Below are 19,665 nucleotides of genomic sequence, written 5' to 3'. Positions count from 1 at the left end.
CATCCCAGCACTTGCAGCCGCTCGGAACTCTTCTCCAGCCAGGAGTTCTTCCTGAATGCCTATTGGAGAGGGCAAAGTCACATGGTCTCCTGGGAGTTCAGAAAGAACTGCTGGGCTGGAGAAGAGTCCTGTGCTCCTGCAAGTGCAGGGAGTGTTTTAAACAAAATGAAAAATAAAAAGAAGACCCCTCAAGAATCGCCTACGCTTTAAAGGTATGTAGAAACCCAATCCCGCTTCCCAAGGAGAAAACTCTCCAAAATACTCACCTCTCCAAGCCTCTTTGGCCAGAGTTTTCATTTCCCCCATGACCACCATGAAATCCCGAAAATGGAAGAATCGAAATTTTCAACACACCACTTAATGATCACCCTCCTTGTAGCCAGCATGAATGGAGCACGCTGAGAATGAACAGATGGTGCTATCCACACACTCTGTGTTCATTCTGGTCAGTGAGGAAAATAGGTGTTTCTCCTCCTCACTGGGCAGCATTAACAAAACTGGGCCCCTTCAAGTGTTCTTTCAAAAAGGGATGTTGAGGCTCCAGTAGAATGCCAAGTATTATTATTATAAAGTATTCTTATACTAATTGCACAGGCTCAATTTTTTTTCGAGTTAAGCAGCCTTCTGATGCACCATCCCTCCCTACACTCGGGTATAGAATCATAGAATCATAATAGTAGGGTTGGAAGGGGCCTACAAGGCCATCGAGTCCAACCCCCTGCTAAGTGCAGGGTAAAAGATGCAGAGGCAGTTATTTGGTGTTATATGAGCCCTTGTCAACAATTAGGGAAGAAATGAACATTAAAACAGATGTTACATTAATAAGGAATTCCCATAATGTTAATAACTAAACAAAACAAACAACTGGGTATATGGGGTGAGCCATATCTTTTTTCTTTACAATAATCCAGGAAGGGACAACATGTAATATGCACAACTGCTCCTGAAGCATTTTTACCAGCATTTCCAACCCATGCGGCTTTAACTTGAGAAGAAAGAAAGAAAGCAAGCAAGCAAGCAAGCAAGCAAGCAAAATGCCAGCCTTTGGACCATTTTGTAAATACTTCATTAAAAAAAAAAACCTTTACTATTTTCCCCCCAATTTTGATGAAGTGGTGCAACTTTTTAACAATTTTGCCTTTAAAAAATCTGCACAGAAAGGGACAGGACAGAGTCTCTTTCGAGCACATGCAGAAATGGGCCCAACAGACTTAGATTTGTCTGTCCATCGCTACGTTTAACTCATTTTAACTGATTCTGACTTTGCATGGTTCTGTCACTCAAAAGCAGCTTCTCGCCAATGTTTCTAAAGGACTAGGGCAGTACATGGGCTCTACACCGAATAAACTGCAGAAGCAAATCTCAGGCTCACACACCACCCATCACTACCATCAGAAACACAACTTCACATATGACACAGCTAATACATGCAATCTATCCACTCTGAGATGCACTTGACAGATTGCATGGGCAGAGCACACATGTAAAGCTATGCCACTGGGCATTAAGTTGTACATGTGTTTGGATCTCTGGGAACCAGCTCTTATGAACATAACATAAGAACATAGACTTGCTGGATCAGACCAAGGTCCATCTGATCCAGCAATCTGTTCCCACAGTGGCCAATCAGCTGCCCACAGGAAACCCACAAGTAGGACATGAGTGTAACAGCACCCTCCCGTCCATGTTCCCCAGCAACTGGTGTACATAGGCATACTGCCTCTGATACTGGAAGTAACCTACAGCCATCAGGACTAGTAGGCATTGATAGCCTTCTCCTCCATGAATTTGTCCAATTCCCTTTTAAAGCCATCCAAATTGGTGGCCATCACTACATCTTGTGATGGTGAATTTCATAGTTTAACTATGCACTATGTAAAGAACTTCCCTTTTATCTCTCCTGAATCTCCCACCTATCAGCTTCATGGGATGATACCGGGTTCTAGTATTTTGAGAGAGGGAGAAAAATGTCCCCCTATCTACATTCTCCACACCATGCATAATTTTGTACACCTCTATCATGTCTCCCCTTACCCTCCTTTTTTCCAACCTAAACAATCCCACATGTTGGAACTTTTCCTCATAGGGGAGTTGCTCCAGCCCCTTGATCATTGTAGCAGTTCTTTTCTGCACTTTTTCCAACTCGACAATATCTTTTTTTTAGGCGCAGTGACCAGAACGGTATACAGTATTCTAAGTGTGGTTGCACCATAGATTTTTATAAAGGCAGTATAATATTGGCAGTTTTATTTTTTATTCTTTTCCTAATTATGCCTAGGATGGAATTTGCCTTTTTCACAGCAGCAGCACACTAGGTCAACATCTACATCAAACTGTCCACCATCACAACCCCAAGATCTTTTTCATGGTCAGAAAACCACTAGCTCGGATCCCATTAGCTTACATGTGAAGTTGGGATTTTTTTAGGGATGTACGGAAGTTCTGCCACGGATCTAGGGGAGGCCGAATGCCAGCGCATTCGGCCCCCCGAAATCGGTGGCGGAACAGCCCGCCACCCCCCCCGCCACTGCCCCCTGGGACGGGACTTACCTTGGGCGGATCTTCCTGGCAGCGGCGGCTCCGGCGGCGGCTCCGGCAGTGGTGCGGCAGTGGCAGCCGGTATTCCGACCGGCTGCCGCCGCCACCATTTCCAGTTAAAAAAAAAAACGTGATAGGCTACGTAAAGATTTACGTAGCCTATCACGGCTAGATTTTAAAAAAACACCGTGATAGGCTACGTAAATGTTTATGTAGCCTATCATGGCTGACTTAAAACAACAACAACAACAACAACGCGCGTATGCAAATGGCGGCGGCCATGGCCGTCGCCATTTGTATTCCTTATTTTGGCACGTCTTAGTCTACGTAAACATTTACGTAGACTAAGACGGCGAAAATAAGGGGAACGCAAATAGCGTAGACGCTACACTATTTGCATTCCCCTTATTTTCGCCGTCTTAGTCTACGTAAATGTTTACGTAGACTAAGATGTGCCAAAATAAAGAACGCAAATGGCGGCGCCCATGGCCGCCGCCATTTGCAAACGCGCGTTATTGTTTTTGTTTTTTAATCAGCCGTGATAGGCTACGTAAACATTTACGTAGCCTATCACGGCTAACTGCAGGGACGCAAACGGCGGTGGCTACAGCTGCTGCCATTTGCGTCCCTGCTAGCCAGCGGCCGGATGTCCGGCTGCTGGCGGAGCCGGCCAGCAGCTCCGCAGAATCCCTGCGGAGCGGAGCCGGCCGGCCAGGATTCCGGGGGGGAGGAACGGAGCACCTCCCCCCCCAGCCAGGATTCCGGGGGGAGGGACGGAACGCCTCCCCCCCAGCATCAACATAATCCACAGAAAGGTAAGTCACTTTCATACATCCCTAGATTTTTTGCCCCAACGTGTATCACTTTACACTTGCTTGCATTGAACCGCATTTGCTACTCTGTTGCTCATTCCCCCAGTTTGGAGAGATCCTTTTGGAGCACTTTGCAATCCTGTTTTGTTTTCACCGCCATAAATAATTTGGTGTCATCAGCAAATTTCACCACCTCTCTGCTCACTCCTAGTTCCAGATAATTTATGAACAAGTTGAAAAGCATTGGTCCCATTACAGACCCCTGTGGGACCCCACTGTTTACATCCTTCCATTGGGAGAATTTACCGTTTATTCCTCCTCTCTGCTTTCTGTTCTTTAACCAGTTACTGATCCATAAGAGGACCTCTCCTTTTTTTACATGACTGCTAAGTTTGCTCAGGTGAGGGACTTTTGGAAGTCCAAGTAAACAATGTCTACTGGAACACCCCTGTCAACTGGATCACACGTTTCCCATATGTTTATTGACACTCTGAAAGAACTCTAAGAGGATAGTGAGACAGGAATTACTGTTGTGGAAGCTGTGTAAATTCTTTTTCAGCAGGGCTTGTCTTTCTATATGCTTACTAATTTTATGTTTAATACGTTCAACCAATTTACATGGAACAGATGTTAACCTAACCAGCCTGTAATTTTCCTGGATCCCTTTTTAAAAAAATGGCATTACATTGGCCATTCTCCAGTCCTCTGGTACAAAGGCTGGTCTTAGGGATATTACATATTTTTGTTAGAATATCAGCATTTTCACATTTGAGTTCTTTACAAACTCTAGGATGGATACCATGTGGGCCCGGTAATTTCTTGGTTTTCAGTTTGTCAATAAGTTCAAGAATTTAATCTTTTGTCACCACTATTTGCCCCAGTTCCTCAGACTCCCCTCCTGAATACATCGGTTCAGGCACAGGTATCTGTCCTATATCTTCTTCAGTGAAGACAGATGAAAAGAAATCATTTAGTTTCTCTGCAATTTCCTTATCCTCCTTTAGTACTCCTTTAACTCCTTTGTCATCCAATAGTCCAACTGCCTCCATAGCTGGTTCCCTGCTTCTGATATATTTAAAGAATTATTTACTGTTGGCCTTGATGTTGAATAAATGATATTGATGAATAAAGCCCACTTCCTTCACTACCTTTTTATAAGAGAACATAGCACACTGGAGGGTTGGCAACAGGGGGCCTCTGAGCCAAACCTAGACCTCAGACTTGGCCATCTGGCCTTGCACTTGTCAACCATGCAGGCAAATTAAGGCTCTGAATGAACAGCAACCATGGGAATAGGTCTTCTCAGGAAGCCATTTTGACATATGGATGTTGGTGCTTTGCTATCACACCCCTTCACATTTCAGCAATGTTCTGGCAAACTAATTATTGATCAGGGCAAAATGCATATGAGAAAGGTGATTCTCACCTTTGCTTCTTGATGAAAATATTGCAAGGGGGGGATATACACTGGCATGGTCAATACTGGAAACTATGTATGTATGAATTTAGAGGCTTATATAGAAAATACATGCACAGGAGTCTATGGAAATTTGACTCTCATGTGGGAATCCATTCTTTCCTTTCAAAGAACTAAACTTTAGAATATAATGGCAGGAAAATGAATACTTACGGCGTTCTAGTCGCAGTCCTACTCGAGACGGATACCACTGGGGACCTGCTCCCAAATAATTGAAAAATATATACATTTTACTCCCAGGCATTTTTAAAGGGGAAACAGCATAACACCCTCTTATTTTAGCACAGTATGCCATGTCAGTCTGAAGTCTGCTTTATATATTACAAAGTCCTGCCTGAGGATTAATCATCATACAGGAAACAGTGGGCCAGTTCGCACAACCCCTGCAGCCCACCGTGGCTTATTTAAGCCATATTGGGTTGCTGTGTGTGCTGGCGGTCATTTTGAATATTCAGCTCCTGGCGGGAATTACCATGGTTTGTAGTGTTGTCCAAACCCAAGCAACCCTTTATTTGAGCGTAGTTTATTTGAGGGTTTAACCCACAAACAACCCCTGCCACCTGGGTTCAGACAACATGACAAATTGGCAGTTCGAGCTTGAATAGGAAACCTGGTGCCCATGGGCACCACAGCTCATTGTGGTGGGCTGCAGTGATTGTGTGAACCAGGTCACTGGGTTTGATCCAGACTTACAAGGTAAGTTGTAGCATGGTGGGTAAGTCCTGGGCTGTTGAATCCTGGAGCTTCTTCACAAGGAGCTTTTATCCTGCTATTGAGATTGGTTACTTCTGGAAGTTTGTGGGTCCTTTAGATGATGTCGTCAACCTCCAGGGCGTCTCCCACGCTAAATGACCTTTATTCCATTTTTAAATAGATCTGAGATAATGAGCTATCAAATCACCGCACTTGAGTTCCCTCCATGAAAAGAGGAAACGCACAATAAGAGAAGCTAGATCACACCACCATCTAGCAGCTGTATAATGAAACATATGGAAGGCTCAGATAAGGGGGAAAAGGAGGGGGGAAAGTTGGGGAAGGAAGCACATGTCAAGGAAGTCCATCGTGATCCTGCATTTAAAATGGAAGCAGAAAGCCCTGTTTTAAATGCAGGATTTTAGGCTGGTTTAGAGATGCTCTTGGATACTGATGGCTAAATTAAAAATACAGGATCAGATCCAGGCTTAGTCCAGATCTACACCTTATGTCATATCATTATGATCCCATCATGGTGACGCTATATCCCTCTTGCACATTTATACCTCATAGGACACACAATGTCATTTGTTGCAATAACGTGGAATAAAAAGCAGGAAATAATGCTACAATAGTGGTATATAGAATTAGAGCTGTGCGCAAATGGCCTCTCAAAATTCTCCAGCCTATTTGTGGGCAGAGAAATTGGGGGGACAATTTCACTAAATTTCTCCCTAGGGGAGGAGAAGTTCTCCAACAGTTTCTCACAGATAGGGCTCACTGTTGGCAGGGGTTGTAGCACAGGTTCTTTTGTTTTTCCTAAGCATTTTTGGTTTATTGCACTGCTTCTGTAAGTCGCAAGAGCATCAACTATGTTGAGGCTTCCCCTTTTCTGAGGAAGAATTTTGAATTTCTTTTGGTTTTTGAGCTTACCCAATCACTGCGAGGTGGCTGAGGGTGCTGTGTGCGTTTCCTCTCTCTATTGCCCATATTTCCATTGCTCTGCAGCCTCCCAGGCCACCTGCACTTCCTGAACTGAAAAAGCTCCATGGGAGGAATTGCCTCATGACATCTTCCCCATGATGGCTTTTATTGAAGTGTGGAAAGCTGAGAAGGCTACAGGCTGTCACAGAGATTACTGTACAATGACCAATAGGACACTCATGCACACTCCTCACAAGTAAGATAAGCACAAGAAACCCAAACCCAACCCATGAGAATTTCTCTAAAATATCTCCTCCTTTGAATTTCTTTTCAAAAGCATTATTTTCTATCAAATGGAATGAGAATGGCTGAAAAAAATGGGGGAGAAAAATATTCGGCACAGCACTATATAGAATGAGTAATGTACCCCAAATATTATCAGTGCACTTCAATACTGCTATAAAGCAGTACTATAGATCTAGCCTAGTCATACTTACAGTAGGCCCATTAAAATCATTGGGACTAATACAAATTCCACTGATGTCAATGGGTCTACGCTAAGTATGACTGGATCCAAACAAGCGTTTTTAATTTTGCCATTAGTATCCAAGACTGAGCAGCTCAGGACTTACCCAAACATACAACTTACCTTGGCTTAATTCAGACCAAACCCCAAATCATCATCTGGTGAATCGGAAATGAGTCATGGGCTTATGGGCTCCCTCCTCACACTATAGCTTCCCTTCCCAATTAGTGCTAACTATACTTTGGCATAACATTTGAAGATTCAGTAAATTATGAATACATATTTTGCATTGGGTTCTGGTTTGGAGAGCAAGTTAAATTTACAGATGTGGATGTCATGGCAAACAGTCATTAGTGCTAAACAAGAAACAGAGGTGTAAGTCATACATGAGAGACCACAATCGTTGTACTGTAAATTATCTGAAATGAGCCAATGTATTTAATAGTTCTAAATCTTTTGATCTAATACCACATTTACACTGTTATTTGCTTTAGGAAAACACTGATGACCTGTGGAGCTGATGACCAAACTTCTCACCCCCCACATTTAGCCAGTTTCCTTAATCAAAGTAATTGCATCTCCACAGAAATGCCTGAAGAGGTCAGTCCAAACATCTTGTGTCAAAACATGCTGACTCAAAGAATTCTCCCGGATTTTGTACCAAACTTGAATTCCAGTCTCGAATTCTGGAATTCAAATGTCTGGAATTCAAATTCTGGAATGAAAAAGAAGTTTGGTTCAACTGTAATCCAGTGAGGGAGAGTCACTCTGGCATCTGTCACTGGCCAGGTAACCAAGGGCCACTGCGGGTCTGCATGTCCTCCCTCCCTAGAATGAACACTGGCCCCAGCAACAAAGCAGGCTGATCAGCTGCAGAGAGCTTGCCCCCGCCCCTTTCGACAAGAACACCCCTGGAACTGCCAGTCGTCCTGTGATTGCAGAGGGGAGCGGTAGGGCCATTATCCAGGACAGCCTTCCCCAGATGTTTTGAACCTCAGTGCCCATCAGGCCAGGGGCCGCGGTGGCTTAGTGGTTAAGACGCTGAACTGCAGACTGGAAGGTCGGCAGGTCAGCAGTTTGAGACCCGAGTGCTGCGTGACGGAGTGAGCTCCCGTCTTCAGTCCCAGCTTCTGCCAACCTAGCAGTTCGAAAGCAAGAAATTGCAAGTAGATAAATAGGTACCGCCTCGGCGGGAAAGGTAACAGTGTTCCGTGCACCTCGGTGTTCAGTCATGCCGGCCACATGACCACGGAAGTGTCTTCGGACAGCGCTGGCTCTTCGGCTTAGAAACGGGGATGAGCACCGCACTCTAGAGTCAGACACGACTGGTTGGGGACACCTTTTTTTGCCCATCAGGCCAGCCAGCGTGGCCCATGGTCAGGAATGCTGGCAGGTGTAGTCCAAAACAACTGGAGGGCACCAGGTTGGGGAAGGCCGATCCAGAGAATCAAGGGCTGTTGAGGAGCTGCGCCACTTCCATGCCAGCAAGAAGAACACATTCAAGGGAGGATCAGCCTGTTCCCCAATGGATGTAAAAATGCTGGTGGATGCTTCTTTGTCAGAGCATTGTCAGTCTGGCTCATCTCCTCTAAACGTTGCTTTTAAGATTGTAAAGCCTGAGGACTGGGCAAGCATCTTATTTTGATTTGTTTGCAGCCCCCTGCCCCACAGCAGCACGGTGTATTGCATTTTAATTGTGACTTGTATTTTGCTGTAATTGTTGTGAGCCACTATGGGAGACAACTTTTCAATGGAGGGATGGATGGTTATGGCTAGAATTGTGCTGTTTAAGAATATGATTTACCCAAAGAACGTTGTTCCAGAAGGAACTTCTATTTTGCACCATCTCAAAAAAAAAAAAAAGAGGGAGAGAGAGAGAGCACAGTGTAAAGATGGAGAGATGTAGAAACCTCAGCAGAACCCCCAGAACAGAAGCTGGCTTAAAGAGAAAAAAGATCAGAAATCACCTATTTTTTGTCTTTCCTATCAAACACGGCAGACACGTTCTGTGAGAGTGCACTACATCAAGAAGTTTCATGTCTCGGTTATGAAGCCCTTAAATAGCAAAGGTCATTACACATGTCATTTAAGGTGGATGGGAATCGAGTGTCTGAGGATTCTCAAGAACACTTCTGAGTAACTGCAAGCGAGATAATGATATCATTTTGACAACCCTGCATTTCATTGCCCCACAGATTGGAAGATGTTCCTGAAAAAGACCTACACACCATCTGCATGTTTTTTCTTCAGAAAAGAAAAAAAAATAGAGAAAGCATGACCCAACCAAAATGATTCATGTTTTAAGTCCCATTGATTTCCATGGGGGGAGTTCTACATGCACCTAATCTCCCATTGAAATCAGTGGGAGAAAGATGTACTTCACTTTGGCTGGATTGGGCCCATTCAGATTTGTTTTGCTCAGACACTCTCATAGAAGTAAAACAGACTGAGAGTCATTCACAAAAGATGATAAAAGAAGAGGAAATAGCTTACATGAGCATGAGACCAGTGAGTTCATATGCTCACACGTGAGGACCAAAACAGGCATTACTTTAAATGTGTGTCTACTGTCTAGCAGCTGTCTCCTTTTTTCATTTTTTTCTCTGGAGTAGGTGTGGAGGGCCTGATCCAGATCTTAAAGACCCCCTACCTGCCACACTAGGGTTCCAATCCTGATCAGGGGCCTGCATAAAAATAAAAAAGGCATAGCTGCTACTAGACACACATTTAAAGTAATGTCTGTTTTGACCATGAGTGCAAAATCACACCTTCTTTCCCTTTTGGGGAATGATCAGGCAACACTGCATGGAAAACTATAGATTCATTGAGGTATATTAGTATTAAGTGGCAAAACAGCTGAGGCTGCAAACTTAAACTGTTTTAATTGGTAGATTAATCAACTAAAGTTGTAGCTGATTAATTGGCAGGGGCCAATTTTACTTGTTGGGGCTGAGACTCAAAGACACACCTGTTTATGTATTGAGGCTATTTTGACTTTGGTGTCTTACTGCAAAAGCGAATGAGAAAGTCAATATTAAAGAAGGCCCTTTATTTTCAACATTGCATATTGCTGATTAACCCGCTTTTTAGCTTCTTAATAAAATGTCATCATTGGATTATGTTGATGCAAGCTCATCACCACTGATGAGTGTTGTAAGAACGGATCAATAATATGGCCTTATGTCCTGATATTTACACCCTATGTCTAAAGCACTCACACAATATGCCAGTATTCCTTCCACACAGCTTGTTTTGCACTTCGGATGACTGGAGCTAGCTCCCCCCCTCCCCCGCCCCCCACTAAAAGCTGCCAGATACTTACATACTTTGTGAAACTTATGCTTTACATCGAGAAGCGTTGATGACGGTGGTATCTGAAAAGGGGAGGGGAAGAAAGAAAAGCAATTTGCACCCGTTCAGCTCTGCTGTGCTTGTGAGGTTTTTTCTGTCCTCAAAGGAGTATAAAAAATTGAAAAACTTTTCCCTCTCAACCTGAGCCTAGGCACAATTGAGACAAAGTTTAGCACTTTGTAGTCCCATTCCTTTCAGTGGGAGATACTTAAGAATAAAACATTTAAATTATAATCAGTAGAATTAAATGCACATAAACTTGGTTGGATTGACCCCATGTATTAGTTTAGAATGAAGAGGTCTGTTATTTCGTAGTATTTCAACCTCCAACTCACTCCACTGCACTTGTATATGTTGAATCACTTTCACAGTTTCATTAGAATGGCAGTCAAGGCTCCAATTATAGGGAATGGGGTGAAATAGAACAACATCATGGCCAAGGTATTAGGGAATCCAAACAACGCCAACCTGGTGAAAACTTTTATTTGACACCACAATGCCTATTTTATGTTGATGAGGCAGTTAAGATTAAGAGGTATTTACCTTCAATAATTTGTTTGTACTTCCAGAAGATTTTGAGTTGAAGGGGAAAATGTATGATCAAGGTGGTGCAGTCTGTGAGATCCCATGAGTACTAACACTCAGGGTCCTGCGGGACCCAAGTAACATCCCTGTTTAATTGAATCTTCTACCATAAACAATAAGCCTTAATACTTAAATCTTTGTTACATTAAGTCGGAGGCTTTCTCAAACTCATCTTGTTTTTCAGCTATGAATAAACTCGTACAATGTGACCCTAAGATCTGATTAATAAAGTGTGTTTTTACAAGCTTAGGTGGAGTTCAACACATGTATGCTGATATCATGCCCCTCCAGGAGAAACGAAAGTCATAGATCCTTGCCGTTTCTACGTTTATTCACAGAAGTTGAGTTTTCTAGGTCGCTCTTATACTCCAGAGTACTCGGGTATGTATATAGTGGTTTGGATGCACAGCTATATAGCCCCAAGAGTGAAAATATAAAAACTGAAATGCAGTTCTCACAAGGACAAAAAGGGAATTTGGAGCATGGGGGACACTCAAGTCTTCCTAAGGAACATGGAGGATAAGGCTACTAGTCATGGTGGCTACAGACTACCTCCAATATATGAACACCAGTTGCCAGGCCAACACGTGTGTTGGGGGGAGGGGATGCTGCTGCCCTCATGTCCTACTTATGGGTTTCCCAGGGGTATCTGTTTGGCCATTGTGGAACAGAATGCTGGACATTAGAAAGGCCTTTGGCCTGATCCAGCACTGCTCTTCTGATGTTCTTAACATGGACTTTCTAACTTATATCTTGTCCCTAAGATTGATGCATAGATTGGCAATGCAAGATGAATGGTATAAAAAATACCATTAGACTGTACTTACACATTCCTTTTTGTTATATAAAGCAGGATGAGCAGATTTTAATAAATGTTTTCAATCACAAAGAATAATTATTTGATTTAGAGCACAATCCTATGTATGTTTGGTCAGAAAAACTCCTACAAGCGTAGCTGGCTGAAGAATGCTGGGTGTTGTAGGACTTTTTTTTCTGTCTAAACGTGCATAAGATTGTGCCCTTGATTTATTATTATTATTATTATTATTATTATTATTATTATTATTAACAGCAGGCACATTCTTATGCACTGATATATACTGAGGCTCAATGCATCCATCAATTAATGATAAATTAAACAGCACTATACAATGTATATCTAGATTCAATTTTAATTGAACCCTTCCCCTTTTTAATTTTTATTCATTATTATTGTTGTTGTTGTTATTTTATTTTATTATTATTTTTTAATTAAGGATGCTGCAAAAATCTGGCAAGTTTGATTTCTGACACATTTATTGTAGCTCTGATGGTATGGACAATTATTCCAAAAATCTCCTTATATCTATCCCATTTATTTTCCATGCGGTGGTGGGTGGAATTGCCAAGGATTAAATGTGCAGACCCGTGCATACACTCATGAAGAATGAGGAGGCACATCCCTTTGAAAGCAATGGGCAGCATTCACATTTGAACGCATGTCTAATTTTATGCCTGGAGTTCCAAACAGCAGGGATACTCAAGAGAGTAAAAAGAGAGCCTAACGTATGTGATGCTAACGATGTGATTCACAGTCATGGTGGTTTTTGAAAATTAAATAACAGTGCCAGGGGAGGGCTGATAGTTATTTACATGGCAGCACACAGGAAGGGGAGGTCTAAGCGTTCGCTTTCCAGCCACAATCTCAGTAAAATCACCCCTGCATGCCACTCAGTATTAGAATAAACTTCCACACCAACAGGAAGTTTTTCCCTAATGTTATCGCACAGGGTAGATGCCATATTTACCAAGATCACAACTGGGGAGGGAATGCTTAAACCTCCTTCTCCCCTCCGCCCCCAGCTATGGTGCCCGCCTGCCCCCTGGGTAATGGCCTGGCATTTAATTTTTTTTTTTTTTTAAGATTGTTGGCACATTGTTAGCATCACATGTCGTTAGACCCCAAGTTTCCATGGATATTGGAGCTGATAGGGCAGAAAAGTGGAAAACTCCATGGACATGTTACATGTTTCTAACTTTTATTCCTGCCATTCACAATGGCGAAATATAAAAACACAATCCCCCCAAACCAAAGTTTGTGTGTTCAATATAAAATTACCTTTTGTGTTTAGCTATCTGGATATGTTTACATTTTTAACCAAGTCTGCTCTCTATATTTCTGCAAGTTCATTCAGCATGTCAAAAACAAACTCAAGAGATTTGAAATGTCTACACCAGCAGAAGTTGTTCAGAATATGAGTAAGGCATTTTGGATCAGATCAAGGGTGCTTCTAGTCCAGCTTTCTGTTTCCCACAGTAGCCAACCAGATGCCTCTAGGAAGGCCACACCTTCCTTCACCGTTCCCCCCCCCCAGTAACTGGTATTCTAAGGTACACTGCTTCTGAATATGGAGGTTTCTTAGCTATAGAGTTGGGTGAGCTTTACAAAGCTCCCCTCAGATTAACATGGAAATAATTAGCTTGTTTCAGAACTTGTTTTTTAAAAAAAAATGTTTAAATTGTTTTAACACGGTGTTTTATTCTTTTATCTTTTCTGCTCACTACTCCAAAATCTTTTGATGTGGAGCGGTATATAAGGATTGTAAATAAACAAATAAATAGATGACTTCACACACACTGTCCCTGATTATTATGGTGCTTTGCCCCTCCCACCAGTTTACACACACACACACATGGCACACGCACCAGAAGAACTTGGGTAATTTTCCTGAGTCAATCAGAAGTCCCAGAAAATTACAAACCTCTGTCCCCATCTCTGAGGGAGGAGGAGCCTCTTTCTATTTGCCTCTACATAAATTAATGGAGGGGAGCTGCTCACTAAGTTGTATGGGGTCAGGTAAAAGGTAGTGCAAGGGCAGGGCATAGCCTCCCCCCCCCCCATGCAGTTTCCCCTGCAACATCTTTTGCTCACCCCCATACAAATGGGTGGAGCCCTGAACTCATGAGATACACGGAATACTGAATAATACCACACACACACACACACACACACAACACAATAATATTGAATAATACACACACACACAGAGAGACACGGAGAACACCTACCAGAAATCTGATTGAGGTTGCTGATACAGTATAGTGCCTAAGCATCTCAGTGATGATGAATCAAGAAGTCCCTGGTTCTAATTTCACCTCTGCAAAATGGGGGATAATCATACTGACTTACCTTGTAATGGTTACAACTAGATAAGACGTGTGAAGGGCTCTGAACACGTAAAAGCAATATACAATGTTTCTCATCATCTCAACTATCATCTCTCTAGCTTTTTAAATGTCAGCAGGCCTTGCCCACAACCTTTCAGGCATGTCACTGCAATCATTAAAGGATGCAGCCTTGCTTTTTATTTTAAATGAAAACTGAGATTCTAAGGGAGCAATCCTACCAGGATCGGAGGCTGCATCCAAACTCGGAGGCAACCACCCGGGATCGTCCCCGCCGCGCTTCAGCTGCCCTGCATTTGTGGCTAGACAGCCAATTTCGGCTGTCTAGCTGGAGGAAGGCGGAGTGGGGGAAGCAGCGGCTGGACAACACATTGGATGTGCCGTACTGGCATTTCCGCCTTCCCTGCCCCAGAACACTCCCCAGAATGCCCCGCTTTTGCTGCTCTGTGCTCCTCTTCCAAGCATGGAGCGCAGGGCCATTCCACGCTGCCTATGAGGCACCGCTGGAGCGGAGAAGGTTGGTTCTCAGGGAACTGACATCAGGGTGAGGGCTCCAAGATCGGTTCCCAGAAACCGACGTATCCTTTGGCCATCTAGCTGCTGACGAGCGACGATAGGATTGTTCCCTAAGGACATTTTAATTCTGCATTCCTGTGGAATTGGGGCATACACACAGCCCTGTCAATGAAGACCAATTCATATTGGTCTTTACTGACAGGGGGTTGGACTCGATGGTCTTATAGGCCCCTTCCAACCCTACTATTCTATGATTCTATGATATACTCACCCATCTAAAAACAGAATACACACGACAGAGGGGCAGGTCCATTTATATGATGTAAACATACCCATGTACATGTGTGTGTGCTTAAACCCAATCCCTGTGATCCTATGAGCCAGTGTCTTAGAGTGGCTGAGAGACTGAGGATGCAACACTATGTATATTTAGACAGAAAAAAAGTCCTACAACTCCCAGCATACCCCAGCATAGCTATGCTGGCTGGGGTATGCTGGGAGTTGTAGGACTTTTTTTTCTGTCAAAACATGCATAGGGTTGTGCCTTAAGCTATGAATTGGGAAGTTCAAGTTTCACTTCTTTCATGAATTCACAAGGTAACCTCAGGCAAGCCATTGTGACAACGCCTGCTACATGGGGCTAATAATTCCGAGCTGCTTTACAGGTGTATGTGAAGCCTTTTGGAACATTCTAAAGTGCAATGCAAATGTCATATTAACCTTCTACCTCAAGATTTGCAGGCCATCGTTCAGGGAATGTGGTGAGCACATCCATATAGCACTGGTTTTAAACAATGACAAGTACAGACTACCAATTATGGAAAGTGAATGCCCAACTAGCAATAATTAAAGCAGAGGAAGTCCCATAGAACACAATGACTTCCCGTCTGCATAAACATACCTAGGATTGTATTGTACTGATAGTCGGTCACATCCTGCAAGTCAAATATAAAATGCTTTCGTCTTTCAAATATCAATTGCTACCTTAATATCAGATGTTAAGCATCAGATCTCAAACATTTGCCTGGAATATTCAGCAGAGATTTAACATCAATGTTGGCAGTGGACGACTTAATGGGGTGCAAGTTTGTTCCACCTCCTTTAAGCACCAAGAGATACAGTTCTGCAAATGATCCTATAACTGTCAGTAAGCGGAAGCCAGATGCTGTGAAAATCTAGTGCATAATCCACATTAATATAAGAGCCTTCCTTCTGAGGGTTAGGTGGAATGGGGTACATACAGCAAAAATACATTCCATCTGCAAAAGCACAGTTGTGTGCTCAGGTCTGTTTGAGACTCAGCTCTATCTAAAAGTCACAGTGCCACAGTAAAGTGGACTTTTCATCAATGCCATGTTAATCTGCCTTATCTAACAAAATTAAACATACACTGTATACTCATACACCCAAACACATGCAGTGGCACAATTTGATTCTGCCCATCAACCAGCAGGATTAGTCAGAAGTATTTACAATGGGGGGGGGGGGGCAATGCATTAAACCACTGCAAATACATTGCATGAAAAAAAGATACTGCAGATCTTTTCGTTAAAGTTATATATTTACAGACAACAAAGCTAGGTTCTGAGCCATGCAGTTAGATCCTATGTTCGACAGGGTGCTACAAAAATAATCACAGACACACAGACACATACCTTGTCCACTACACAGATCTGCTTTTTGCTTTGGGCATCAAGAATCTCCACTTCAAAGTAAGTGATTTTTGAATGTCTTAAGACTGGCGGTGGTCTCAGATGGCCTGCGGAGAGTACAAGCTGGGACAAGTTGAAGAAAGTTCTTATGTCATTATGGGGCGCCGACAATGCAGATCCATGGACGGCAAGGTCTCTCTTGTGGTCCGAAGTGCTGGGCTTATGTCTCCTGAACATGGCCGGGACAAAAAACGAGGGCCTGTCATGTCAACACTGGACACCTCCAAGGGGCAATCTGTTGTCCCGGCTTCAGTTAAATAGTACAAGCCTTGGCTGATGGAACATGAAAGGTCAAGTGGCATTCCATTTGGAGAGTCTAAGTTTTATATAGCAGGATTGGAAACAATAGCTTTCTAATCCATGACTATATTTAGCTGACTATTGTGATCTGCTGTATTGCCATTTTTTATTTTAAACACAGCATTTGAAACAACATGTCCTGTTCAGTTCCTTATCTTGGTTCCCTAATAACTGCAAGCCAATCCCTTAAAAAAAAAAAAACCCAGAGCTGTAACAGAATCAGAAGTGATATGCACTGGAATGCCATCATTATCTATAGAAGCTGGGTGCGCAAACAGGTCCATTTATGAAAATGCAAGTCAGACATCACCCACATGGGAGATGTTTCTTAATGCAGCACATGTCTATACTAAGCTCGGGATGCCAGTCAATTAGCCGGTCAAATATTGTCAAATGACTGCCAAATATGCCATGCAGCCAAGAATACCCTTGTGTAGGTGGGTGGCTTTCCATGTTAAGTGCGTCATCTTATCATTTGATAGCAAAAGCAAAGGAGTGAAGGTTTCTTGCTTCCCAGCCTTAAAGGAATCTAAGCACGTCAACACACACGCACACACACACACACACTTTAGGATCAAGCACCTCATATTCAGCCATAAACTCAGAGGCTCTTGCAGACCTGACCTTGGGTCGCTACCCAGTCACAACCTGGAGAATGTGGAAACAGTGTCCTGAATTGATACATGGTTCATAGTAGAGTGGACAGAGTCCAAGTGCTGTACAAACTTACGTAATTTAATGACATCAGGGCAAGCTCCGACAAATGATATTTCTGGCACCACGCTGAAGAGCATGAAATTAGCACCACACTGAAGAGCATGAAATTAGCAAAAGACGTTAAGTTAGACCGGCATAAGCAGCAATATTTTGCATGAGTGCACAACCCTTGAAATGAGCCACTATATTTTTATGGTGAGTGTACTGCCTACTGTACAAAGCTGAAATGCATAGGGCATCCTCACATGAGAAGCTTGAACTGTTCTGTATTTAAAATGGATCTGTAATTAAGTTGTAAAACACACCTTTGCTTTTTCTTCTGCATTGTATCACCTATCATAACCAAGTTCACATGTGACACAAATAGCACATGTGAAGCACAACCAATCAATGGAAATGCAACAATTACCACACTCAGAGAACCCCTAGCCTATCTTCAGTGTACTTCCCTATTCTATTCTACCATAAAATAAACAACTCCTCTGAGCCACATAAACAGAACAAACTACACTAAGAGCCATCATGATTTAATGGCTAGAGCAGTGGTGGGAACCTTTTTTTCTGTCGATGGACACATTCTCTCAGGAGGTATCTGTTGGGGACCACATGCTATTGTTGAGAGGGCTTGAAACCAAAGGCAAAAGGTGGTGCAGCCACCCTGTTCCTCTGTCGCTTTCTGCCACCCACTTCTCTCTCTCTCTCTCTCTCTCTCTCTCTGTCTCTCTCTCTGTCTCTCTCACTCTCTGACACCCTCTTCCTCTCTCTTCCTACTCAACAGGCTGCTGGGGGAGGGACACTAGATCACTCTTGCAACAGGTCTGAACTGATTACTTGCAGAGGGGTTTTGAAATTAGACTGAGGTCTACCTGAAATTAGGGCTTGAGAGTCCCTGTGCTAGAGAGTCCTAGATTTAAATCATAGAACTGTGTCAGCTCCTTGGTATTCTGAGGAGCTGAGGGGAATAAAAAGACTGTGTAGATGATTACTAGGGATGGCGAAGAAATCCGCCACGGACTCCAATGAGGCCGGATTCTTTAGAATCTGGCCCCCCAGAGTCCATGACAGAACGGACTACCCCCCCGCCACCCCCAAAATCCCCCCTGGATGGACCCTACCCGCCGCCGGCCAGTCCGGTCTGTCCACTGCCATCTGCTGCTCCACTCTGCGGCCGCAAATGGCGTCCAGCGTAGTGAACGTCATTTGCGTCCCTGCTTTAGCCGTGATACACTACATAAATATCACAGCAAAGAGGAGAGACGCAAATGGCGTCCACCATGCCATTTGCGTCGCTACTCTTTTCATGATAGGCTACGTAAATGTTTACGTAGACTATCACAGCTAAAGCAGGGATGCAAATGGCATCCCCTAAGCTGGATGCCACTTGTGGCTGCATCCTGGCAGCAGACGGAAGTCCGGCTGCGGACAGGCCCAGCCAGCGGCTCCATGGACTCACCACGGAGCAGATCCGGCTGGGGAGGATCCCAGGGGGAGGGAGGGATCACCTCCCCACCACCACGGACGCCCCCCAGAACCTGAAGGTAAGTATTTCATACACCCCTAATGATTACAGCACAAATGGCAAAAGACTCATAATGAATATGATCGAACACATGTAAGAATTCATTTATGATCCGACTCTGTGACGGTGGCAGCGGCAAACAAATCTTACTTGTCTGACACCATTGCATCTGCTCAGTGTTGTCCAGCGGAGCTATTTCAGGTGATTAAAAGCCTCCTGGATGTAGGTTCTAGAATACAACAGCTCAAGCCCTCAAAAGCCTTCTGTAAGCAATTTGCTAGACATTTTGAAGAAAAAGTTGCTCGTATTCGTGCCGACGTGGATGCCATTCTTATGACAGAGTCTGAGATGGATGGGGCTAGTGAAACATCTAGTCATGTTATGGATATCTTTCAGCTTGTGCAACCTGAGGATGTGGACAAACTAGGGATGTCAGAGAATTCCGCCACGGATCTCAGTCAGGCTGAATGCCAGTGCATTCAGCCCCCCGAAATCTGTGGCGGAATGAAGCCCCCGCCCCCCAACCCATGAAAGGCATGCGAAACAGAGCACTTACCTGGTGCTGTTCACGCTGCTTTGTGAATGGCGGCCGCATCTGCGGCCGCCATTTGCTTCCTCATCATAGCCGTGATAGGCTACGTAAGTATTTACGTAGCCTATCACGGCAAGCCAAAAAAAACAGCGTACGCAAATGGTGGCAGCTACGGCGGCCACCATTTGCGTTCCCTATTTTTAGCCGTTTTAGCCTACATAAATATTTATGTAGGCTATTACAGCGAAAAAAAGGGGAACGCAAATAGCGTAGTGGGTGCTATTTGCGTTCCTTTTTT

At 43.6% G+C, this 19,665-nt stretch overlaps 1 protein-coding gene across 2 annotated transcripts in view; it reads right to left on the bottom strand.

Annotated features, from left to right (window-relative positions):
* TECRL (trans-2,3-enoyl-CoA reductase like) overlaps positions 1 to 16,476 on the bottom strand; it is a 55,457-nt gene extending 38,981 nt beyond the window's left edge. The window contains exons 1-3 of one of the 2 annotated variants that reach the window (XM_084860387.1): positions 16,243 to 16,476; positions 10,293 to 10,344; positions 4,981 to 5,028 (exon numbers count right to left, since the gene is read on the bottom strand). In XM_084860387.1, coding sequence (XP_084716513.1) covers positions 4,981 to 5,028; positions 10,293 to 10,344; positions 16,243 to 16,476 — 334 coding nt within the window. The remainder of the gene's footprint in view (positions 1 to 4,980; positions 5,029 to 10,292; positions 10,345 to 16,242) is intronic. The other variant, XM_084860388.1, reaches the window with a different exon arrangement.
* Between the last annotated feature and the right edge of the window lie 3,189 nt (positions 16,477 to 19,665).

This window comes from Heloderma suspectum, chromosome 5 (assembly GCF_057233095.1).
Source record: "Heloderma suspectum isolate Gila_16-S chromosome 5, 16-S_ref, whole genome shotgun sequence".
Classification (NCBI taxonomy): domain Eukaryota; kingdom Metazoa; phylum Chordata; class Lepidosauria; order Squamata; family Helodermatidae; genus Heloderma; species Heloderma suspectum.
This window is presented reverse-complemented; position numbering and strand designations above follow the sequence as displayed.